This window comes from Chelonia mydas, chromosome 15, assembly GCF_015237465.2.
Source record: "Chelonia mydas isolate rCheMyd1 chromosome 15, rCheMyd1.pri.v2, whole genome shotgun sequence".
Taxonomy (NCBI): domain Eukaryota; kingdom Metazoa; phylum Chordata; order Testudines; family Cheloniidae; genus Chelonia; species Chelonia mydas.
Window position 1 is genome coordinate 31,066,704 of NC_057856.1, and position 25,022 is coordinate 31,091,725.

Below are 25,022 nucleotides of genomic sequence, written 5' to 3' on the forward strand. Positions count from 1 at the left end.
GTTAGAGGGGCTAGGAAGTGCCCCGACAACAATCCAGTGCAGAACAGGCTCCGAGGCTGCAGTAGTTGTCTGATTTTTTGTATTGATTTATTTTGCATCACAATGTACAGGACAGCCAATAAATGTGCAATATACAAGGAAAGTGCCGAAAAAGGGGATGCGAGAGAGAGGAGAGATGGGGGCTGTTCACAAAAAGTAGCAGGGGTGTCGAGGTGCTACATGGCCCAGGATTGTTAGCTAGCAGGGAGCATGCTCAGTTCGAAGGAGCGTCAGGGGCGGTGAAAAAGCCTTTCTGATCCCACTGTTTGTCCCTGATGCGACGGATAGACTGGACCTGGGGCTGGAAGGCAGACCATTCATTCCAGTGTCTGAAGTCTCCTTTCTCAAAGAGATACTGGTAGCCTCGGTAGCCAGGATACTGGTATCCAACCCAGCTTTAGGGAAAGCCAAAATAAAGCATCTCAGAGATGTAGGATATTACAGGCCACGCTGGTGCTGGGGCTCAGCTGGATCAGTGGGCCAGTATTTAAATAAGAAGACATCAGGTGTAGGTCTATTGCCACAAAATATCAGGGCCTGAGCCCCCTGGCCCTTGCATGGTGGGCAGCATGGAGCGCCAGGCTGTGGAGCCAGCGTGAGCAAAGGCCACATGTGGTACGTGTTTCACATGAAGCATTCGAACATATGAATTTTCACCCACCAGTGGGCTTTGCTCGCACTTGTGTGACAGTCTAGTGCCCTGCGCTGCCCATGTGAGGGCACTGCCCTCTGCTAGAGGATCCCCTCACACGCCTCACTCCTGTTCCTAGGCAGGAGAACCATGGCTGTCATGCTCTCAGTAATGCAGGGCAGGGGTGCCCGGTGCACCCTGCCCTGAGCAGCCTCCTCTGCTCTCCTGGCTCAGCTGTGCCCGGACAGGGCTGTGCGGTCAGAAAGCCCTGCATTCAGCATGGCCCACCCCGTGCAGGATTGCGAATGCTTATTGACTCTGGAACCAGTTGCCCACCTGCCCTTCCCGGTGGTTGTGGGAGGGTATAGGCCTGCTCTTGGCACCACATCCCTTTCCAGACTGTACAGGGATTTCCCCAGAGCTAAGAGGAGAGGCCAGCCTGCCGGGGGCCCAGTGGGAGTCACTGGCCCTTCATGGCAGCAGGGAAACCCGTCAAAGGATTCTTCTGTTGGTTCTAACATGTGATGAGCAAACAGAGGCTGGGAGATTGGATGTGGATCCCCCATGCCACGCTCCTGGGGCCTGCGGGGGGCAATAAGGTGTGGGGCAGAGGGGGACTGTGTCTGCTTACGTTCCACTGGACACTTTCACACTTCCCACCCGGTCACAGAAGCCATGAGCCCAGAGGCTGGGCACGTCATCTTCCTGGATTTCCATCTTGTTGCCCTTGAAGTCAGCAGATTCAAAGAGGGAGACTTTATAGCCATCAGCCACCTGGGGAAGACAGCAGGGTAGAACCAGCTCACCAGGCTGATCCATGCTCACTTGCCAAAACGCCAGTGGCCTCAAGCCCTTCTGATCCCAGACGTAACCACGGGGGCTCAGAGCCCAGCATGGGGCAGCTGGACTAGCAACCAGGCAGCAGCCATAGAAATGACTTACATGGTCCAAAGCCCAACACGCAGGGGTTTGTCATGGGAAGGGGAGCCTCCTTGCTCCAAAGCGGAGGGGGACGGGTGGGCACGGCTATCCACCCTGGGGAGGGGAGCTGTGGGGAGCGCTGCTACCCAAGCTGGGGAGAGGGGGGAGCTACCTTCACTTGTAGCAGAGAAGATGGACCTGTGCTCCCCACACCTCCTTGCTTTAGCCCCTGCCTGCACTGAACGGTTTATGAAGTGAGCAGCTTCGTGACCACACCAAAAACAATGATCTGAAAGTGCCAGAGGCCAGTTTGGCCGCAGGGACCAGCTGATCACCCACAGGGGCCGAGGAGCAGTCCTCCCCCTCCCCGGCCCTGCAGCAGGTTCACTGGCCCAGGTGCGTTTCAAGGCTGTGCACCTCCAGGAGGTGGGCTGCTGGGTTGCACAGGCTAAGCTTTCCTCCTAGTGGCAGAGCCGTTATCCCCGACAGCTGTGGGTCACAGCTGTGATAGGGGGTCCCGTTCAGCAGCATGAGAACCCAGCCACCCCCACAGGGCATCTCCAGAGCCCATGCATGTTTTCTTTGCACTCCTGAAAGCAGCCCAGTTGGACTCCAGTTCCAGAGTCTCTCTTACCATCTTGACGGGACGCATGGACCTGAAGCAGTCGCTCCTGTAGCTGCTGGACCAGGTATCCCAGCGAGGATACTCACCCTGCTCCAAGATGAACATCTCTCCGCGCAGGTTGGACTGCTCAAAGGCCACCCAGCTGGGGAGAGGGGTGGGGGAAGAACATGAGGAAGGCAGCAGAGGGCAGGCCCAGAGCTACACGCAAGAGACAGGTTAGAAATAACTATGGTGCTGTCTCGTCTCCTGCACTGGGGCCTGGGTTCAGACTCGATCGCCAGCCAGCAGCTGAGCTCGCCTGGGAATTCCTAATCTTCCCGCTTCCCTGCCTCCATCTCTTCTCTTGCCTGCGTGCCTAAAGGACATGCTCACACAGGTGTCAAAATAATCAAGAACTAGCCATGCACCCAGTGGGATGTCCAGGGTGCCAGAGACACGCAGCACGCTGCGATAGAACTGGGAGGGACTGCCGCAGGGCCCGCTGCCAGGGGTGGTGCCCACGGTGGCACTTCTCTAGCCTTTGTTACAGGCACGGACTTTACAGCCTCTCTTCCATGATGTCAGCAGCCCGTTGCTTCTACGGGCCCAGGAGGATGGAACTCAGCCCATGTCAGTCAGCAGGAAGTATCAGCATATTGCGAGCTGATAAATTACCCAAGTGTCTCTACCCACCCTCCCTCCTGCACTGTCCCGCACGGGAGGCCAAGTGTCTAGGGCAGTGGTTCCCACTGGCCGCGGTTCGCCGCTCCAGGCCAATGGGAGCTGCGGGAAGCGGCGCGGACCGAGGGATGTGCTGGCCACCCTTCCCGCAGCCCTCATTGGCCTGGAGCGGTGAACTGTGGCCAGTGGGAGCCGCGATCAGCCGAACCTGCGGACGCGGCAGGTAAACAAACCGGCCCGGCGCGCCAGGGGCTTTCCCTGGACAAGCAGTGGACCACGGCTGAGAACCACTGGTCTAGGGGCTGTGTAATCCTGGCTGCCTTGTGTGATTTACTGCCCCAGTGGCCATCAGACCAGGCACGTGTCTGGATGCCAGGACACAGCAGCTCCTGGCCTGTTCCGCTGAAATAGCACATTTTAAATAACATGAAACAGCCCAGGGCTGTTGCTGCCACTGGCCGTCTACATTTCGTGATCCCAAGGCTCTAGGCTCACAGTGCTCGTACGCGGGCACCCACTATGGATTTGGGGGCTGAATTGCAAACAGCTCCATTTACACCTTTCTTACGGCTCCCCCGCACGTCCCATCTTACCCTTCCTAGCTCTGCTTTATTCCCACCCAGTTCTATTTGGGGCTCTTCCTTCCAGGCTGATTCCCCCCTCGCAGGCTGGGAAGGACCATTTAAGCCGTCACTGTGCAGTCTGCTTCCTGAGGCCCACACACTTGGACAGCTCCATCCCCATGGTGGATGGTGCGTGATCAGGCCGGCCGCTTGGCTTTCACCATTGCATTTCACTTTCCCAGGGATGCAGGTTGCAATTGAAAGTGCTCTTGGTACCTCCTCAGCGGACTCTCCTGGATCTAACTGGAGTCTGCAAAGCACTTTGTCTCCATCGGTCAGTGATACACAGGGCCCGGCTGTACCTCCTCAGCTGACTCCCCTGGATCTTGGCTTTCACCATTGCGTTTCACTTTCTCTTCATTTTACCTGAGGAGCTATCCACAGCTTCCCTAGCACAGCACACAGCTCCCCCCACCCCAGTTCCTCCCGCTCCCCACAAGCCCCCTACAGAAGATCTGCTGAGCTGCTCAGCTCCTGCCCAGACATAACAGCTGCTGCAACACTTCGGTCCGTTCATTAACTGCTCCTCAGAACTCCATCCAAAGACCTGGGAGATGCTGGCCACAGTCCATAGGTGATGTAGCCATCTCTATCCCGAGGCCATGCCAGCTCAGCATGTCTCCTCAAGTTTCCCCCAGCCGCACTAGCACCAGCGGCAGCAATGGTGAGCGCACTCGTGCAGGTCAGGTCCTGGGAGCTGGTGAAATCACTGGGTTGGGTCGTGCTGGGGCACTGGGCGTTTTGTGGCTCCAGGGAGCTGATAAAGAGCAGGCCTAATACAGCGTCAGGCATCATTACAGACTGTTGCTTTTATACTGTCTGAATCTCGAGTCACTCATGACAACCAAAGAGATACTGGGCCAGCTTCACTGGCACACTAATCTGCTTTGCGTTGCTCAATATGGCTGCGGGCTCTAGTCTCTGCAGGTCAGGTCTGTAGTTCCTAAGGCCATGTCTGAAGCAAATGCCAAGCACATCGGCAGTGATGCATTCCTTTGCTGTTCTCATGAAATACTGGTGTTCGGGGTTCTCCTGCCTTTCCAAAACAAGCACCACATACTCTGCACCTGCTTTTCCACCTCTGGTTTGCATCCTGCCTAGTCATAATCCTGCTTTAGCTTAGAGTTTTGTAACCTCCAAAATGTCCATGGTTTTCAGGTTACAGCTTAACCTTAATGCTTCTTCCCCTGCTTGTCCAGTATAACAATAACGACACTGAGCATTGACACAGCACTTTACATCTTCAGAGGAGGGATAAATTCATCATGTGTGTTACATCTGTCAATCAAAGTACGCGAATCAAAGGTCATGCCAGTGTCAGTCAAAAACTGACTCCTAATGCCTCTTGTCTCCTATTGGGGTCTCCTCTTCCTCTGTACAATATTGTACATCCCAGACTGCCTCACTGAAACCAAAACACCCTTCCAGTGGCATTGCTTGGGGTGATCACAGTCTGTGTCAGCTGAAGTCCCTATGCTCCTTTAATAGCAAGATCAACCATCTGTAGAGTTAGCGACTGGCGTTCACCGAGAGGTTACTGCAATTCCCGTGACTTCCACCTATTCATCCGTCCTTCACTGCTGCTTTTAACATAACATGTGGGGCTGCCCTGAGGCCTTCCCCTTGCACGCCCACACTAGCTTGGTGTTGCCTCTCTTACAGGCTGGGTGAGCTGCTATTCCAAGAACTTGGGTAGTTTTGCCTTGGCTTGCCCTACATTTACGGCGTTCTTTCATTTTATGGCTAATCTTCCCACGGTACCAGCGCCGGATGGCAATGTTCCCCTGGCTTTCTTTTTGCTGCCAGTGCTCTTTGTTTTACAAATGGAACCTAATAGCTTCTCAGACAACCAGTTGGACTCCCTTTTCTTAGTCATTAGGAATCATAGACAAAGGCCACTCCACATTCAGATCTCTCTTTAAGATGCCAGCTTTAACGTCTGCCAATGTGGCAGCTAAATTCACTATCTCTGCCCAGCCTGGCACCACCACTCTCTACTGGCTCAGTGCTTCTCGCCCCAGAAATGTTACCCCACACTTCTGGCACCCTCTGAGCTTGCAGGAAGATCTGGTCCCCGTGGCCAGGGGGCCAGTTCCCTGTTGGGAGAGAGGATGAGAGGGCCAGCACATGCCATGCAGAGCTCCAGGACACAGCGATGGAGCAGTTCCATGCCTGGATCTCCCCTGCATTGCATCTGGTGTCATCAGTTCCCCCTGCCTGGTGAGTGTAACCTGCTACCAAATGAGAAAGGTGCTGGGTCACCGCGAGCTAGGCGCGCCTCCAGGGAACTCAACCTTTCCCGTTCAGGCTGTCCCTCAAGGTCACTTGCAGGAATCAATCCAAACCATTCCCTGGTGGGCACTGAGCGGTTTGCCTTGACCCAGCTTCATAATACTCTTGGAGTTCACAGGGATACTAAAGGGTAATGCAGTATTAATAACTCAAATGATGACATAGTAATGTCCCCTCCTAACTCCTCACATTTCAGGTGACAACTAGTGCTGCTGTAAAACTGCCACCAGGGAAGGCTCTGTGGTGCTGAATGCCTGACTCCCCCAAGTTAAGCACCTCCTAATGCCGCTGGGCAGAGGCAGTCTGCAGTCTTGGTTAACCTTTGGCAGAGGGACGTGACTAGGGAGGTGGTGGAATCTCCTTCCTTAGATATTTTTAAGGTCAGGCTTGACAAAGCCCTGGCTGGGATGATTTAGTTGGGGATTGGTCCTGCTTTGAGCAGGGGGTTGAACTAGACGACCTCCTGAGGTCCCTTCCAACCCTGATATTCTCTGATTCTCTGATTCTATGACTGTCCCTCTAAAATACAATGGATGGTAGTAAAGCCGTGGGGGTCTGTGCCGCATGCTTGCCCCTTTCTCTGGAATAGCGTCTTTCAACCTCTGGTGAGTTGCACAGTTCTCTGTGTAGAAGGGACCATTTCCCTTTTCTGCAGGGTACATTTTTTGTCCTTTTCTGACCGAGACTCACTCCAGACAACTCTGAGCCCGTCAGGAACTCCATTCCCCAGGGATGACCCTGCACACCTTCATTTCTTTGCACAAGGGCTGTTTGGATTATAGACACACACAGACGTGTCTGAAAGCTCCCAAGTCCAGGGTCTGCCTCCTACATTATTTCCTGGTTCAAATGTATTTTTTAAAAAAAGATTCCTTGGGGGAGCACTCGTTTTCACTATATGAAAGCACAGAGCGAACAGCCAGGATTTGCAGCTGCAAAATACACCCCAGCACACGCACGTGCACACACCCACACGCCCCCCAGTTCCACTGCTACAGACTAGGGCAAATCTGACTTCCGAAAAAGCTGAATAGCCTCCATTTTGGGTGGCACCTTCATGGGGACTGATTTTTCAGGAAGCGCTGAGCATCCACCCTCTGAAAGTCAGGCCTAGGAAGGTGTCTCAGGCCAGGCATCCTAAATCACCGGCCACTTCTGACAGTCTTGGCCTCCCAGTCCTGCCCTGCCTTGGCTTGTGTTACCTGATCTGGCTCCAGGAACTGCATAGTGTTGTATTTAACAGGTTAATTATAATGGCCGGTTGTGGCAACGTTAAATGTGGCTTGATGCAGTGGATACAGTCTGATTCCAAAGATCCCAGGTGCTCAGTTCCCAGCAGCGGACGATAACACTGCGTAGACTCTTTACACCCGTGAATGGAAGTCAGCGGCAGGGCTATGAGCACTTAACTGTGCCTCCTAGCACAGTGGCTGCCTTTTGAACCCTGCCATTAACGCTGCCGGCCCGACCCCTCTGAGAGCCTCTCTTGTGTCTCCTGCCCTGGCTGCCTCACTTACGGTCCAGTGCTGACAATGACGCTGCGCACCCGGTCGAACCCACGGTCGCCTAGGTTCAGGCACTCGTTTGTGAACTCCATCTTCCTGCCCTGGAAATTCTCCTGCTCAAAGATGACGATCTGCAGAGAGCCAGAGGAAAAGGGTTCAGAACTGGCAAGAGAAATAGCCGCCCACTGGGGGTTACTGGCAGGTAGCGGTCTCTGGCTGGCTCTCCCACAGCTGCTGCATGGCCGTCAGCGTCAGCTCCCCCCGGCGTCAGGCGAATGCCAGGACATATGGGAACAGCTGCAGCACGGCCCGCATGTTCGACCTGGATGGAGCTTGTGCACTGAGCCCCTGGAGCAGGTGCAAGCCACCACTACCTAACTACGCTCCCTCGGGTCGGCCCCGAGAAGCTCAGCAGCACAGTGTCTGCAACATTCGGCAGCTGTTAGAGGCTTTCAGATTTTCTATCGTGTCAGTCCTGTTTTGAATTGCTCTCTCTTGCCGCAGGGTGGGCTATGGCTTCTGTTTTTTTCCCTGACTACTTACAACCGTTCAGCTTAACCCTGTGATATTTCAGGGACCTGAAGAGATGTGGTGGGACTTCCAGTGAATCTCAGTTAGGAAGCCCCATCCCACCCCAGCTCACTCTGACCCGATGCCCCGGGACCGGGCTCCAGTAGTTCTGTGACGGGCTCCCAGTTAGCTCCCAGTTAGAGCTCCCTGCTCTTTGTGCCAGGCTGGCAGCCAGTTTGCAAATGGCCTCAAACCAGACTCTAGCTTTGCACCTGAAACACGGCGTGTCCCTGTGTTAATGCCCCTGCAGGGGGGTGCATGGCACAGCCACAGAGTGGGGACTGGGGCTGAGCTACTCACTGACACACCCAGGCCAGGGAAACGGGCAATTCTGCAGGGTCCCTCACTTTCACAGCGTGGATTTTGCAACTGCAGAATCAGAAGCTGCATCTAAAGCTGTGGCCTTTGCTGTCTGGAAGTGGCGGGAGTGGACCGGCAAGGACGGCTTTCCTCCCCATTCCTCCCACGGAGTCAGCACAGCTCAGGTTCTTTCAGAGCACACCACTACCATCGGCCCTTCCAGGAAAGGATCCTAGGTCCAGAGTGCCAGGTGGTTTAGACACCAGCCAGCCCCTTCTGGAGCTGGGGAAGAGCAGCTGCAGCTCACAGCCCCCAGCACCAGCTTGAGAGCTTCTGCCCTGCTCCTAAACCCCTGCCTTGTATTTTTCTAGCAGCAGGAGCAGGAGAGAGTGGTGTGAAGCATCAGACCCCAAGACCACGACTTGGGGCAGAGCACCTGGAACCATTCCCTATGCAGACCACTATTCAGCCTCTAGGGAGAGATGCCAAAAGCACTACAGGCTGGATGGGCTGATTCTGCCTCTGCCCCTGGGACAGAGAAGGAGGGAACTCATGGCTTCTCCCCTTCTCTAACTTCTGTGATTCCCACACGGCCGCTCCTCCGCGGGTGTTCTGGACACCTGTTTGCTGGGATTTGGTGCTTCACAGAAGGCCTGGTGGGAATCCACGTAATCGTTTATGGGCTGCTCTGAGGAGGATTTGGCTGCAAATGCAAGGCAAGGGGCAGTGCAGAGAGCCCGCTTGCCAGGGCCTGCTCAGGGGAACTGCACTGCCCCCTGCGAGGAGAAGTCCTGTCCTAGTGGGGCCAGAGGCCTGGGCACCTGGGGCCCAGGCCTGATGCTCCAGAGCGAAGACCTTTCTCTTTAGCCTGACACACTCCGCAGTCGTCCCTGGCACCTTGCTGCTGAGATGCTTCCCTACTGCCTGGGGCCAGGGGCTGTCTTGTTCCTGCCCCACCGCACCGACCATGGGCTGGTCATCCCAGGGGGCTTACCCTGAAAGCTTTCCTGGAAGGCTGCTCAGCCTTAGTGTTCGAAGCAGGAGTGTGGTCTGGAGATGGGGCTGGGGCCAGGGCTCCCTGTTCCTTGTCATCAGCAGCCTGGCTGGCAGCAGCAGTTCTCATGGTCTCCGACATTGCCGTGGTCAGCTCAGGTCAAAGAGAGGCACTGAAAGGAGGCATCATTTGCAGGTTAGTGCGTATGTCACAAAAACACCCCCCAGCCCGAGGCCCCAGCAGAGGGTTGTTCTCTCCTCCCTTGGGCTGCTCTGTCCACTGCACAGTCAGCTTGCAGCTAGCCCAGAGAGCCAGCAATGGTCCTTCACACCCAACGGATTGCTGTCATCCCCTTTGACTGCCTCAGCCCCCCTGCCCTCAGGGGCGGGGTGGGTGCCTTGCCCTGGCAGCTATGCAACCCCAGGCCCACACTGCCTCCTTGCCCCTCTTTAGCCGTTTGCTGCTTTTGCAGTTGGCTGGCAGGGAATAACTGGAGCTGGGTGGGTGCTGAGATAACGGATTCCCATGCCCTGCCCAGGCCCCTTTGGGGTCACTGTCTGCACATAGCCGGGAGCGGGGGTCTCCTGCCAGGGGCCAGCGCTTGTGGGAATGCAGTCTGAAGGGTGTGCTGGGGCAGGGCAAATGCTCAGCACAAAGACAACCCAGGAATCCGGAACCTAATCGTTAGGGGCAGCCAGTCAGAGAGCAGAAAGATCCCAAGGACAGAGGGAGCTAATTGCAGTTGAATTTCCAGTAGCCGCCACAACCTGTCTGGGAATTGTGAGTGTGCTGCACAGATGGAGCGTGGCCCATGGTGGATTTGTGGGGAGAATGGGGCACAGCTCCTGGCACCTCGCCAATGGGGCACGCCATGATACGGCCAAGGGCACCATGCCCTACGACCCATAGCCCCTGCTCTAGTAGTCACAGCAAGGGGAGGGGGCACGTCTGCCTCCACTGACCCTCCCCAGCACGTGCTGGGAACACCTGGCAAAGTGCACATCTGCCCAGATGTGTCCAGGACCTGGAGACACCTGCTCCCACCTCTGTTCCCACCTGACTAGTCAGACAGCTCTGCCACCCTTTCTCCCCCATCAGTCTCCACACGCAACTCCTGTCTCGTTTAGAGATCCTGGAGTCTGCAGGCATGGGGGGTGTGCGCGTGGGCCTGTGCCATAGATACCACTCTCAATCCCTCTGTCTCACTGAGAAACTGGCCCTGCCGTCCCTTGGCCAGGGTCTGTCCCTGCTCCCTGGGCCAGGCACTCTGCCCTGCCAGCCCTTTGCCATAGTCTGTCCCTGCTCCGGGGTGGGCTCTCTGCCCTGCCGCCCCTTGGCCAAGGTCTGTCCCTGCGCCCTGGGCCAGGCCCTCTGCCCTGCCAGCTGTTTGCCCAGGGTACTTTGTCTTCTTACCTGGGCAGCTGCTGCCTTTTGGTGGAATGAGCGGGAATGTGTTTTGGGGTCCAGTGAAGCCCCCACTTTATAGCCTGGCAAGGACAGAGCCCCGGGCCGGCGCACAATGGAAGTGCGAGCTCATCAGTGTCTGCCCTGATGCTCGCAGTCATCACATCTTGCAAAGTGGTCAATGAGCTGGAAACCTCTGTCAGGCCCCATGCACAGCCGCTGAACCCAGCACTTTCCATTGTGAGCCCGGGGCACAACAGAAAGGCCTGACAGGGCTGCTTTCCCAGCCCGCATGGAGCCTGGCTGCTGGGAGTGCAGACACCCAGCCAGGGCACATGCAGAGCTGTGCCCAGACCCAGACCCCACACCTCTGCCTCCTCCCAGGCCCCCTAAAAGCCTGGCCTGCTGCTCTGGGCTCCTCTGAGAGGCATGGGTCCCCAGGGCCTGCTGCCCTCCCTCCCAGGCCCGGGCTGCTCCAGGGCCCAAATGGTCACAGCTCCATTGCAGGGCAGATGCGCAGGTGGGCCTGGAGCAGGAGGACCCTGGCTGGGCCAATCTAGGGCTGATGGCCCTGCAGGAATCCTCCAGCCCCCTCGCTCAGAGGGTTAACCTCATTCGGGGATGGTCAGAGAGTGGGCGGTGTGGGGCCTGGGGCAGCCTGTGAGTCAGCCACTCCCCTAAGGAACCTCCTAGGGCTCTCCCAGCCCCTGCTTGGTGTGCTTGGGGATGCACCCCCCATTGCCCATCACCCCTCCAGTAACCAGCCCTCCCAGAAACCCCTCCCTGCCACCTTCACAATGCAATAGCCAGGCTGGACTTGGCACATGCTGGGCCATGGGCCTCTGTGTGGGAGCCAGGGGCCTCCCATGGGCAGGGACAATTGGATATGGGGCACTGATGGGTTGGGGAGAGGCCCTGAAACCCCCTCCTGGGGGGCACATTGCACCCCTCTGCAGGCTCAGCCTGTGCCTCTCTCTCACTGAACAGGTGGGCCGGGGCTCCACTCCCACCACCACACCAGCCCCGGGACCGCTCCAACTGGACAAATCCTGACAGCCCAGCCTTTGTTTGCTTTCCTCTATCCATGGCCTCGCAGGCTGCGGCCAAGGTCCAGCTGGGAGAACGGGGTACTTACGCCCTCCAGTCACTGTAGTACTCGAGCCCCTCACAGCATCGAGCGATATTACCCTCCCCGCACCCTGTGCGCCAGGGCAGGGCTGTTATCCCTAAGATACCGATGGGAATGGAGGCCCAGGGAGACTACCTGGCCTGTCCAAGGTCACACAGGAAGCCTGTCACTGAGAAAGAAATCAAACGTAGGGGTCCTGAGTTCAGAGATCTATCCACTAGGCTGTCCTTCCTCCCTCATAACCAGACAACACGATCCTTTCAGCCCTGGCAATGTCTGCTGGGGCCCTGTTCTACAGGACCAGTCCATACCTGGGTGTCAGTGACAAGGGTCTGTCCATCACCACATGCTGAGCGATCGACCCCTTTGTCATGCTGGAAATTTCCTTTCTCCTGCTAGTACTGAAAGCACCTTCTCGGCCTGATTCCTGGTCACGAGTGCTTGGGCCAGGCCTGTGGGCCTTTTCCAAATTAAAGGCCATTTCAGAAAGCCAGACGGCCCCTTCATAATCATCTAGTTTGGCCTCCTGCATAACACAGGCCATAGAACTTGCCTGAATTAATTCCTGGTTCACATCCACTAGCTGTGGTTGAACTAGAGCAGATCTATCAGAAGAACATCTGATCCCTTGATTTAAAAATGGCCAGTGATGGAGAACCCTCTGAGGAGCTGTTGCAAGGGTTAATTATCTTCATGGTTCAAAATTTGCAGTTGAATTTATCTAGCTTCAGCTTCCGACACTGACTCATGTGAGACCTTTATCTGCTCGATCAGTGGTTCCCAAGCCTTTTGCTAAGGCAACCCATCAACAACATTTTGTCTCTTTTGGGGACCCACCAGCCCTTCTCAGCCCTCCAGACCCCTGCTCCCACCTCCCTGCGTCCTCCTCCCCAGGCCACGTGAGCACCCAAGCCCCCTGCTCAGTTTATGATCTCATCAAAAGAAGATGTCCTGTTAGTTTGACAAGAGCTCTTTCTCACAGACTCATGATGAATGGTGTCAGATCCTTGCCACCACCACAATGGATTCGTGTGCTCTCAGCTTCCAGGGCCCAGGCCTGGCCTCTGCCTCTGGGTCTCCAGGCACGCTCTCGGGTGCAGATCCTCCTTCCAGCACCCCCTTCTGAGTACTGAGAGCCTGCAGTCCACCTGCGTAGCCTCTGAGATTAGGACCATCTCCCTCAGACACCCCAGCTGCGTGCACATCTCCCTTTCCAGAGCTCCAGCCCTGTGGCACCCTGGGTCACACCGTTCACCGCCTCAGGGACATGTGATAGCTGAAGCGAACAGACAAAGGCTTTACAAATATTTCCAACACAATCACCCTTTTCTTTCCCTTTGCAGAAGAGATACACAGATCCAGAGAATGACACACCTACATGTCCTTCCTTGTCTCAAATTCCTCACTATTCCTGAGTGGTTTGGGGGATTTGGTCAGAGTCGTCTAGTGAGCCCCTCATAGCTCATGGCTTCTCTTCCAGTCTTAGAGTCTCTCTCTGACCCCTGCAGTCAGCATCCTTCCGCTCTCCCAAATAGCCTTTCCTTTTGTAACATCCAGACCCCAATCAAAGGTGATCAAAGTCCCACACCAGGTGACCTGTTGCCTGGTTACTAGCTCACTTGGCAGAACCAGGTTTCAGAGTAGCAGCCGTGTTAGTCTGTATTCGCAAAAAGAAAAGGAGTACTAGTGGCACCGTAGAGACTAACCAATTTATTTGAGCATAAGCTTTCGTGAGCTACAGCTCACTTCATCAGATGCATTCAGTGGAAAATACAGTGAGAAGATTTATATACACACAGAACATGAAAAAATGGGTGTTATCATACACACTGTAAGGAGAGTGATCACTTAAGATGAGCTATTACCAGCAGGAGAGCAGGGGGGGGGGGGAGAAAATGATTTCAACAATTTCCATCCCAACATCAACCTCAGCCTGGACCAGTCCACACAAGAGATCCACTTCCTGGACACTATGGTGCTAATAAACAATGGTCACATAAACACCACCCTATACTGGAAACTTACTGACCGCTATTCCTACCTACATGCCTCCAGCTTTCACCCAGACCACACTACACGATCCATTGTCTACAGCCAAGCTCTACGATACAACCGCATTTGCTCCAACTCCTCAGACAGAGACAAACACCTACAAGATCTCTATCAAGCATTCTTACAACTACAATACCCACCTGCTGAAGTGAAGAAACAAATTGACAGAGCCAGAAGAGTACCCAGAAGTCACCTACTACAGGACAGGCCCAACAAAGATAATAACAGAACGCCACTAGCCATCACCTTCAGCCCCCAACTAAAACCTCTCCAACGCATCATCAAGGATCTGCAACCTATCCTGAGGGACGACCCATCACTCTCACAAATCTTGGGAGACAGGCCAGTCGTTGCCTACAGACAGCCCCCCAACCTGAAGTAAATACTCACCAGCAACCGCACACCACACAACAGAACCACTAACCCAGGAACCTATCCTTGCAACAAAGCCCGTTGCCAACTGTGTCCACATATCTATTCGGGGGACACCATCACAGGGCCTAATCACATCAGCCACACTATCAGAGGCTCGTTCACCTGCACATCTACCAATGTGATATATGCCATCATGTGCCAGCAATGCCCCTCTGCCATGTACACTGGTCAAACTGGACAGTCTCTACGTAAAAGAATAAATGGACACAAATCAGATGTCAAGAATTATAACATTCATAAACCAGTCGGAGAACACTTCAATCTCTCTGGTCACTCGATCTCAGACCTAAAGGTCGCAATATTAAAACAAAAAGACTTCAAAAACAGACTCCAACGAGAGACTGCTGAATTGGAATTAATTTGCAAACTGGATACAATTAATTTAGGCTTGAATAGAGACTGGGAATGGATGGGTCATTACACAAAGTAAAACTATTTCCCCGTGTTTATTTCCACCCCCACCCCCACCCCCACTGCTCCTCGGACGTTCCTGTTAACTGCTGGAAATGGCCCACCTTGATTATCACTAGAAAAGGTTTTCTCCTCCCCCCCCCCGCTCTCCTGGTGGTAATAGCTCACTTTAACTGATCACTCTCCTTACAGTGTGTATGATAAAACCCATTTTTTCATGTTCTGTGTGTATATAAATCTCCTCACTGTATTTTCCACTGAATGCATCCGATGAAGTGAGCTGTAGCTCACGAAAGCTTATGCTCAAATAAATTGGTTAGTCTCTAAGGTGCCACTAGTCCGCCTTTTCTTTTGGCAGAACCAGTTTTCTTGGTTTGGTCACCTTCTTTAGCACAGCCATTGTACTGCTCAGTTAGAGCTTTTCAAATGGCTATGAGTCTTGATAGTCCACTCCTGCAGCCCAGACATGGCTATGTGACACACTCATCAGTCCACTGATCACCTACTCCCCACTTCCAGTGAGTGACTTTGGAAAGCAGTTAACCCCTTTCACTAACAAGCAGCACAAGATTAAACAGGTAAATGGAGTCACAGACATTATTTAATTAAAATAATGCAGAAATCTCCCATATTCTTCACACCTGGCATTAATTATACTACTCTCCTTTAATTCTTTATTACTCAACTCCTTTATCAGATGTTCCATTCTTTTGCTCAGGATCTATGTTAGGCTGGCAGCCTATGACTACCTGCATCATTTCATTTACCCTTTTTAAATATTGTCACAACATTAGCTTTCTTCTAGTCTTCTGGAACTTCCCTCGTGTTCCAAGACTTATGAAAAAGCAACAGTAATGGTCCAGAGAGCTCCTTAGCCAGCTCTTTAAAAACTCTTGGATGCAAGTTATCTGGACCTGCTGATTTTAAAATGTCTAACGTTAATAGCTTCTGCTTAACCTCCTTCTTGCTTACTGTTGGAATGGAAAGTATTTAATCATCATATGGTATGATTACATCACCTGACTTTTTCCCAAATAAGGCGCAAAAATAGGTATTGAACACTTCAGCCTTTTCTGCATTATTATTGACAATTCTACCATTTCCAACTAGTAATAGACCAATATTATTTTAGGATTCTTTTTGTTCCTAATATACTGAAAACCTTCTCATTGTCCTTAACCCTGCTGGCCACTGATTTTTACTTGTCTTCTTTAGCTTCCCTTAAAGATTTTCTACATTTTCTAACATCTACTTTATATTCTTTCCTATCAACTTTCCCTTTTTCCATTTGTTATATGTTGTTTCTATATTTTCTAGAGCTGCTTTCACTCCTCCTCTAAACTAGGCTGCTTTTTTGATCAGTGTGATCTTCTTTCTTAACTGTGGGATTGTGGCTTTTTGGGCATCTAGTAAAATGTTCTTATACAGTTCCCAACTATCAGTTATATTTTTCTGTTTAAATTCTCTCTCCCAACTGATTTGACCCATAATAGTTTTCAGCTTTGTGAACATGGCTCCTTTAAAGCCCCAAATACATACATTACTGGTTTGGACTTTATTCTGTTTGCACATCACAAATGTAATTAAGTCATGATTATTTGCACCTAAGCAACCACTAACTTTTAGTTCTGTGATCAGTTCCTCTTTATGTGTCAAGACATGGACTAATATAGAATTCCTCAGTGTTGGATGGAACACATTTTGAGTTAGGAAATTGTCATGTATATGGTTTAGCAATTCCAAGGATGTTTTCTTCCAGCACAGCCATCAACATGTACTTCATACACCGGAAGTTCCTGCTGGCTTCAGGCAGGAAAGAGAACATGGCACATCTGATACAGCTCACCTCTACTTATCCTTCGCTGGCCATCTTGATACCACACGTAGAGTTGGACCTAGAAGAAAGACCGCTCCCTCTCCAACCTCCCTTTGAAATGCTCCTATTAGCTGCTTCTCTTCATGGCTCTCGAGTTCGCCTAGCAAGTGACCTTGTGTTTCAAATCTCGCTGCTTATCTCAGCTCATCTCTACCCTCACCAGAAGGGAGCGCTGGTGCACTGAAAAGAAAGGCCCACCGTTACAATGCTACATACAGCACAGCTTAACCTGAGGCTTGCGTTAAATATCGGCACTTGTTTGAACCCCACACAATCCAGACCTGAAAAGAAGGACTTGCCCCAGGCCCTGCGAGCCAGACCCACCCGCCATCCTGATGGAGCACAAAGGGGAGCAGTACACAGGGCCCCTGCTGAGCAAACCGGCTGCTCCCATCCCAAGTTGACCCACAATGTGCATCCACCTGATTTACTTGTTCCTGTAACCATGCTTTCCCTTCCCATCCTCTCCCATGGCCCCGGCTGCACCACAGCCAGGCTGTGTGAATGCAGCCCTCATGGGTATGTGCGTCACCTCCCCGCTGAGGGGCGGCTAGCCTCACTCCCGGGGGTACCAATGCACATGATAGTGTGGTGGGGCACAGCCAGGAGTCAGGCAGGTCACGCCCATTCCATGGCACCATGCTCCCTGCAAGTGCCCCCCCGAGCGTCGTGGGAACAGCTGCTGTAAAGCCGGGGCCACAGCTGCACACGCAGAACGAGCAGCAGCCTCGGGCTCTGGCCCTCCGCTGCGTGCTGCTGGGGCTGCCTCCCGGTACCTGCTCTCCCGGGGCTAGGAGGACATAGCCACGGGCCTCTTCTGGGCCCAGCTGGCTCACCACACCACACTGTGTGGTGGTTCTGTTGGGGGAGGGTCAGACCCCCCTGGCCTGACTCAGGAGTTACGATCCCTTTCCCACCTCCTGCTGTGCCGCACCACCCAGGGGTGAGGACAGACTCACGGCTCCACAGGGCTGGTGCCGCAGCCCCAGATTTGGAACAGCCTCTGAGAGGCCACCGTCAATGGGGCAGACCCCCTGGGGGTCTGCCTCTTCCTCCAGGGCAAGCCCCATGGCTTCACCGCCTCCTTAGCCTGGACCTCTAGGCCTGCAGCCCCGCTCTGCTCAGCCAGTCCCACTGAGGCAGACCCCGAGGGAGACCAGTACAAGCGTAGGGAGCCAGGCACCTCTCCGCCAGCGTGTGCGGGCCCGCGCTGCCAGTCCTGTCACCCAGAAGACGTTTCAGAGCAAGAGCCCAGGCCCAGCGAGTGCTGGGCAGGGTGCTAGAGACATGCTCAGGGTCTCGCTCACAGCTGCCCGCCCCCATTCGCCCACCCACGGACTCAGCCAGGGGTGGCTGCTGGCACTGGCTGGCAGCCCCATCGGAGAGATGCTCTCCCACGTTGGATGGGGCAGCAAAGCAGGCACCGAGGGGTGAGCGGGGCCAGAGGCGGTTCTCCAGGAAGGCAGCTCAAGGCAGAGCTGCTGTTTGCCATCTGGAAGGAGGGTGACTCCCTTGGGGATGAGCCCAGGGCAGTCTCCGCTGCACTGGGGGTCTGGCTGAGCAGGGAGCTTGGCACTGCTGGCTGTGCGTGCATTAGCTGCTCTGCAGAAGAGGCTTTGTTCTGCCCCAGGTCCCTCCCCGCCAAGTGCTGAGCAAGGGGGTTCTGAAATGCTCTGCCTGTCTCTGTCTCTATCTGGAGGTTATAAAAACCCAGCCAGAGCCACTGCTGGCCAGGTCACCTCCCCGGGAGTCCAGCCGCTCCTCACCAGGTAAGTGCAGGGAGCAGCCTCCATTGGCCAGCGTTCGCTGCAAGATGCTCTTTGACTTGGAGCTGGAAGGGCGCGTGGGCACCCAAAGGGACGGGGATTCTCCAGGGAGGCTGAGCAGGACTGTCCGACTGGGCAGGAGCAGCAGTTTGCTGAGGGGGCCCAAGGACTCTGTCCTGGAGCAGGGCGTCCGGCCAGAGGAACCTGCTGGCCGTGAGGGTCAGGTCGAAGTTGGGCACAGGGCGGCAGCATCTAGCGATGCTGAGGGAAGCCCTGCCCTTCGGGAGCACGCTGGGCCCGCTGCTGCTCACACGGCTCCGCCTCGGCACCCTGCAGGACACACCAGACGCTGACGCAGGGGGTCTCGGAGCGGAGCCAGCGGTGCCAGAAGAGGTGGCAGAGAAGGCTCCGAGTTCCCAGCTGCGGCAGCTTGCTCACCGCCATTGTGGGGTTAGTGCTCTCCGCTGTGTCCTGAGCTGCATGCCGCAGCAGGTCAGAGCCCTGAGGCTGGCTAGTGTCTGAGCTCAGACTGCCCTGGCACGTGGTGAAAATGCACCAACAGCAGCTGGCCGGCGTGGCTGGGCTCCGTGGACGATTGACGCTGCCCCAGCGCCAGCTAGGAGCTGCGCTGCTTGCTCTCCTACTTGAGTCCAGTGGCTCCCTGCAGGGGGTTGTCACTGTAAAACCTCCCTCTGGGGCTGCCACTGCAGGAAGCATCCTTGGCGAGGTCCCGAATCCTCGCAGAGAGGGGCGAAGTCTGGGCTTGACGGGGCTGGCTGCAAAGAGCCAGCCGCCCCGGGCACTTACGGTCCCACCGCTCCCCTGCTCTGCTAGCAGCTGCCAGGACGGCGAGTGATCCGGAGGGAGCCGACACACACAACTGTTCTGTAGGCTGCAGCAAACCCTAACTAGTGTCAGGCCTAACAACAGGCTCTGGTGCCAAGCACTGGGCAGGCCTGAGCGTTAACTCCCTGAGGGCTGGGCTGCATCTGAGATGCAGGCACTGGGGTCACGTGACCGGGATGAGGCATCTGTGCTTCGTGTCTGTGTCCCACCCGAGCAGGGGGATCCCAGCCCCCCATCTCACCCATGTGCCTTCCAGGTGAGCCCCTCCCTCGCCTACGAAAACACCAGTGTCTGCAAAGCATGGGAGTGATGGGGTATCCCTAGGGTGCCCAGCCCCAGCTGCAGCACCGTACCTTAGGCTGGGGCCTCCTGCTGCTCTCCGTGTCCCCATGGGGGGTGTGATCCAGGCATAAGCTGGCCACGGGGCTGTGGCACTGGCTCAGACCCAGATGGTGGGGGCTGCAGGAAGGAAGGGCTAGAGGAAGGGTTAGCAATGGCAAAGGGAGGCACCAGCTCAGTGGGGTGACCTCGCCCCTCCAGCCCAGTCCCCTGGGGAGGGTTTCTCAGCCTGCGGTCCATTGCCAACAACACAGATTTGCGTGGAGCAGATTATAACGATCTGGTCTTCTCGTTTCCTCCCCAGGACAGAGCCATAATGAGCCAACACTGCACTAAGTTTTCTGGCCTCTGGAAGGTATGCTCGGGCGAGGTGGGGTCTTGGGGGGGAGCATTGCCGTGAGCTGGTTTGGCATTAGGACCCATGCTGACACCTGGGCAACAGGACCCGCTCGCTGGGCTCTTTGCATGGTAAAGCTGAAAGCCCCCCACGGCCAGTCCCATGGCGAACCGGCGCGCAGGGCACGTCTCAGACACAGCTAGGCGGGGTGGGAAGGGACAGGGTGCGTCTGGTCTGACACCCCGCTTCGTCCCCCTGCTGCTGCTAAGCCTGGGAGAGTGCGGCGGGGAGGGGTCTCTCCAGGCCCCAGGCTGCTGAAGGCCCCTGCAGAGGGACAGAAATCACCCCTTGCCTGGCACAGCCTGTCTGCCCCTGTGGCTGCTGTCTCGGAGCCCTGGGCACCAGGCCCGTCCCAGCTCGGCAGGACAGGGGATAGTGGGCAGTGGGGGCTGGCGGAGCAGCCTAGCTGCTCCAGGGGCTCTGGAGGGGCAGTGGGGTTCAGTCTGAGGGCCTGTTACACCGCCCGTTTGTGGCAGCCAAGCTCTGTGCGTGCAGAGCCGGGCTCCCTGCACCCAGCTCCGGCTGGGGGGGGCCAGCTCGGGCCCGGGCACTGCTGCCCTCTGCTGGACGCAGCCGGCGTGGGCTCCGGCACAGCGCATCGGGCGAGGGTAGCGGCTCCTTCGCTGCGGCTGCTGACTGCAAAGTGGGGATAATTCCCAGCGACGCAGAGTCCCCCAGCTCGACAGGCTGGGGCAGGGCCTGCGAGTCAGGCTCAGCAGTGCCACAGGAAGGCAGCGAGCCGAGGGCAGTGCCCTTCCCGCCGCTGAGAGGGCACAGGCGCGAGTCCCATTCCCTGGGAGCGGCAGGCGCTCAGTGCCTCTGTCTGCCAGGCCATGGCTCACTGCAGGCAGGCACCAGAGATGGGGCAGGAGTGGAGGCCCAGCCCAGCCCTCCCCTCTCCCTGGAGCACCTGACTCGCCCCCGGCCCCATCTCTCACAGAGTCTGGCCCAAGGCGTGATCCCCCTGCCTGGCCCAGACCCAGCCAAGCCCTTCATGCACCAGCGGAGTTAACCCCTTCCCTGCTCTCATGCAGCCCACCCCCCCTGCCCTGGGGCTGAGGCCAAACACAGGGGCAGGGAGCCTGGCTGGACGTAGAAACCACTCCCCGGCTTGCGGGGTCCTGGCTAAAGGCAGGTCACAGCTGGACCCTTGCCCAGCACAACCCATTGCTCGCTCCCCCACTGCACTTTGCCTGGCCTGGGGCTGAGGACCGTGGTGGGAGGGCCTAAGGGGATGTCAGCCCCATGCTGCTCCAATGGGCGAGCTGCCCCCGGGCTGTGGGATGCCCCCGGCGCCCTCCGGGAGCCAGGGAGCGTCGCTCCATGATGCCAGAGCAGCCCCCTGACCCCAGCTGTCCTCCCCCAGATGGTGGTGTGGGATGAGGCATTCTTCCAGGGCCGGAAGAAGGAGTTCACCGCCGAGTGCTATGACGTGAGGGAGTGCGGCTTCCAGACGGTCCGCTCCTTCAAGATTGAGAGTGGCGCGTGAGTCCCGGGATGGCCCTACCCTGCTCCCCCGTCGCAGCTGCTCCCAAACTGCCGCCCCATTGCTCCCTGGAGAATGCTGCGTCCCGGGGGGCTGTTCGTGCCGCAGGGCATCCTGGGAAACCGGGGATTTCCATTACATTTGGTCCCTGAAAACGCTTGGTGTTTTGCCCCGAGAAATCATTCTGCTTCCTGGAGTGGTGTAAACACATCCCAAGGGGCTGCCAGCCCCAGCCACCCAACCCCACCGGCCACAGAGAGCAGCAGCCCAGCCCCTCGGAGCTCTCCCAGGGCGGGCACATGCATGCACCTTCACTTCAGCCAGGGCGCTAACCTGCCATGTGCCAGGCTGCCAGTGATGAGCCCCATCTCCCGCACAGGCTAGTAGGGGGCAGGGCTGGGGAGTGACCAGCAGGGCCCTGGGACCCAGCACAGAGGCGGTGGGCATGGATGCAGAGCTGGACAGCTCGTCATCCCAGTTGAGGTCATTGGCAGGTATGCCACAGCCTGTTGCCCCGGCCCCGAGCTAATGCAGTCGCCTGAGCACTCACGGCCTCTGATCTCCCTGGATACCCGGGCTCTGGCTTTCCCCACAGGTGGGCAGGCTTTGAGCACGTGGGCTTCCAGGGGCAGCAGTTCGTTCTGGAGCGAGGTGAGTACCCTCGCTGGGAGGCCTGGAGCGGCAGCCATGCCTACCACGTGGAGAGGATGAGCTCCTTCCGCCCCATCGCCTGTGCTGTGAGTAGGGCTGGGGAGCTGCCTGCAGGCCTGGCCGATTCCCCCCTCTGGCCTCCCCAGCCGCCCGCGCTCCCCCACTCATCCCGCCCGGCCTCGCTGGCCCTGCAGAGCAGCGGGCTGACCAGACGAGCCCTGCCCAGCTGCAAGGGGAAGCAGCGCGGCCGGTGCTCCCCCTGAGGACACCAGTCAGTGCTCTCATGGCCTGGGCCTTGGCACACGGAGCCGGGCAGCCAGGGTCCCCGCTGCACCCGGCCCATGGGGGCGAGGCTGGCGCAGCCCCAGCCCCAGCCCCGGGCTGTAGGGACGTGCGCGTTAGCACGCAGCGGGCTGGTTCCACCTCCATGTCTGTGGGGGGCGCTGCACGGGACTGACCCGGGAAGGGACACAAAGGTAGAGCTCAGGTCCGGCCCTTCTTTGGGATGCCCAGCGGGAGCAGGGCAGCGTGTGCTGATGCTCATCTCACTCCAGTGACCAGGTCCCAGCCTGGAGAGAGGCGGTGTTGTGAGAGTCACCCGCCTCCCCCAGTGCCGGGTGAGAGTCACCCCGTGTGCGCCCAAGACCCCTGCAGCGAAGCCGCAGACAGCGGCCTGGCATTCCTGGGCTTCTGCCCACCCCCAAGCTCCCTGAGGCCTTTGTGGGTGCCCTTTGAGTTGCTCTGCGCCCCGGCTCCCAGCGGCAGGGGCCCGCTTCTGCTGTCTCGTCCGCTGGGTGAAGCAGGAGCAGCCCTCCTGGGTGGGGAGCTGCACTGGGGCAGAGTGGCCCCGTGGAGGGGGCAGGCCCGGCATGGGCATCAGGAGGTGTCCCCAGCCCACCTGCAATCTCTCTGTCCCCTCGCTGCAGAATCACCGGGACAGCAAGATGACGGTCTTCGAGTGGGAGAACTTCCTGGGGCGGAAAGGGGAACTGAGCGACGACTACCCTTCGCTGCCAGCCATGGGCTGGGGGAGCAGCGCGGTGAGCTCCTTCCGCGCTCACTCTGGCGCGTGAGTACCTCCCCGGGCTGGGCAGGGCGGGGGTGGAGGGGCAATATGGCTGAGCCCCAAACCCACCTGAAGGTGCCAGCCCCCAACCCGGCTCAGCACTGCCGCAGCACTCCCCTGGCATGTAGCTGCCAGGCCCCGAGACCAGGACTCAGTGTCCCTGCAGGGTCCCAGAGTGGGATGCTACGGCTGCGGAGAATCGGTAGGACCCCGAGGGCCCAGGGCCCCAGGACTTCAGACCCCCCCACGCACTGTAGTCTGTGGGGTCCCCGACCGCTCTGTCCGCATGACACCCGCCCTGCTCCCCTGGGGTTGGGTCTGGCTCCAAGGCGACGGCTTCTCCTGTGCTTCTTCCGCAGCTGGGTCTGCTCCCAGTTCCCTGGGTACCGGGGCTTCCAGTACATCCTGGAGTGCGACCGTCACGCGGGCGAATACAAGCACTTCCGGGAGTGGGGCTCCCACGTGCAGACCTCCCAGGTTCAGTCCATCCGGAGGATCCAGCAGTGAGCGCTGCCAACCGCCAGGCCGCTGCCACCCCCTTCTGCCCCTCCGCGTCTTACCCCTACCTGCCTTCTGCTGGGCCCCCTGGCTCAGGGCCCACTCAGCTGTGCTCAAAGCAAAGCTCAATAAAGGTACACTTGTCTAACCAGCCAGGGCCGCTAAGTCCAGCTTATTACAACCAGGGCGTTAGCCCAGGGAGACCCTCCCGGTGTCAGGATAGACAATGTCAGGAGAATGTCACTGCTAGATGCAGTGGGGCAGCCCGACTGGCTCTTTGTCCCTTGCTCCAGCTACCGGACATGTTGGCCAGGGAGCAGCGTGTCCCCTGGGGACTCGTTAACACAGGCAGCCCCGAGCTGCAGGCACACAGGCCTGGAGGGCTGGCAGCTGGTGGGCAAGGCTGCAGAGCTGGCCAGCTAGTCAACACAGCGTATTGCCCTGGCCCAAGGCACCCCAAGGCAGAACGCAGTCCCCCCGAGAGCAGGGGCAGGCCTAGCTCTGGGATCTTCCCCAGTCCTAGGCAGCCCCCAGCACTGCCAGCTTACCGCTCAAGGGCACTGAAGGGCAGCCTGCCCTTCTCTGGCCTGGGCTGGGGCTGGGGACTAAGGGGTATTCCAGAAATACAGCAAACTGCAGCTTCCCATGGTGAGCCAAATGGGAGCCTGCCATCTGGACACCTGGATCCAGAAGCAATTCACCTGGTAAACACGACAGAGACTCCGGACATCGGCAGCATCCAGGCCTATGAGAAACCACCAAGATGTCTGTCTGATGTGCACAACAGACCATGACAAGGCAGCATCAGCCCCGCCCCGCCCTGGTGGTACTGCAAGGAGAGAATCTGGACAAAATCCTGGTCACGGAAAGCCAGCCGCAACATTCATTGAAACTACAAGAGTGGAGCCAAGTGCCCATTGCTAGTCTGGACTCTGGGACAGAGCCCCCTTCCAGGAGAGAGGGTCCCAGGGACAGAGGAAGAGGCTGTAGCAGAAGTGGAGAAGACTTTGCAATAGCTGGGGTGTGTATTTACTGCTAGTCACCCCGCGAGGATGCTAGGGCCCAGGAGGAGGTCCCTGCCCAGAGCAGTGTGTCTGGCAGGCCCCTTCGGAAGGGCAGCCCCTGTACAGTGTCCCCAGTTGGGATCCCAAAGCTGGAGGCACCAAGCCCCACAGGCCTTTGAGAACAGGCTAGTCTAGATTTCCAACCAGTTGGAACGGCCAGCCCATGCCATGGCTTCACTCACCCTCCTCTGCCAGTCAGCGCCTGGTGAGGAAACACGCTGGCTGCCCACCCTGGGGTCAGGTTGGGAGACCTCCTCTCTGAGAGTGGCAGAATGTGTCTGGGCAGCGCTTCACTGGGCGCTCCCCCATAGCAGGGGCAGGGCCTGATGTGGAGTCTGTCCAGCACTGCCGGCTTGGCCTCCTGGAGGGCAAATGCAGGGGCAGTCTGGAATTAGAGACGGGCCCAAGCCATGAAGCTGAGACCCACACATTCCCCACAGGG

The 25,022-nt window shown here is 57.0% G+C and overlaps 2 protein-coding genes across 2 annotated transcripts; one reads left to right on the top strand and one right to left on the bottom strand.

Annotated features, from left to right (window-relative positions):
• Positions 1-87: 87 nt before the first annotated feature.
• Positions 88-9,346, bottom strand: CRYBB1 (crystallin beta B1). Its single transcript, XM_007058352.3, is given in 5 exon segments — positions 88-434; positions 1,302-1,444; positions 2,226-2,358; positions 7,309-7,427; positions 9,161-9,346. Coding segments are annotated over 5 exon segments (762 nt in total). The 3' UTR covers positions 88-253.
• Positions 5,563-23,945, top strand: CRYBA4 (crystallin beta A4). The gene is made up of 6 exons (XM_007058353.3): positions 5,563-5,719; positions 19,723-19,773; positions 21,182-21,300; positions 21,897-22,038; positions 22,879-23,021; positions 23,378-23,945. Exons 1-6 carry the CDS (start codon positions 5,627-5,629, stop codon positions 23,523-23,525), a joined length of 696 nt encoding a protein of 231 aa, XP_007058415.3. The 5' UTR covers positions 5,563-5,626; the 3' UTR covers positions 23,526-23,945.
• Positions 23,946-25,022: the final 1,077 nt, after the last annotated feature.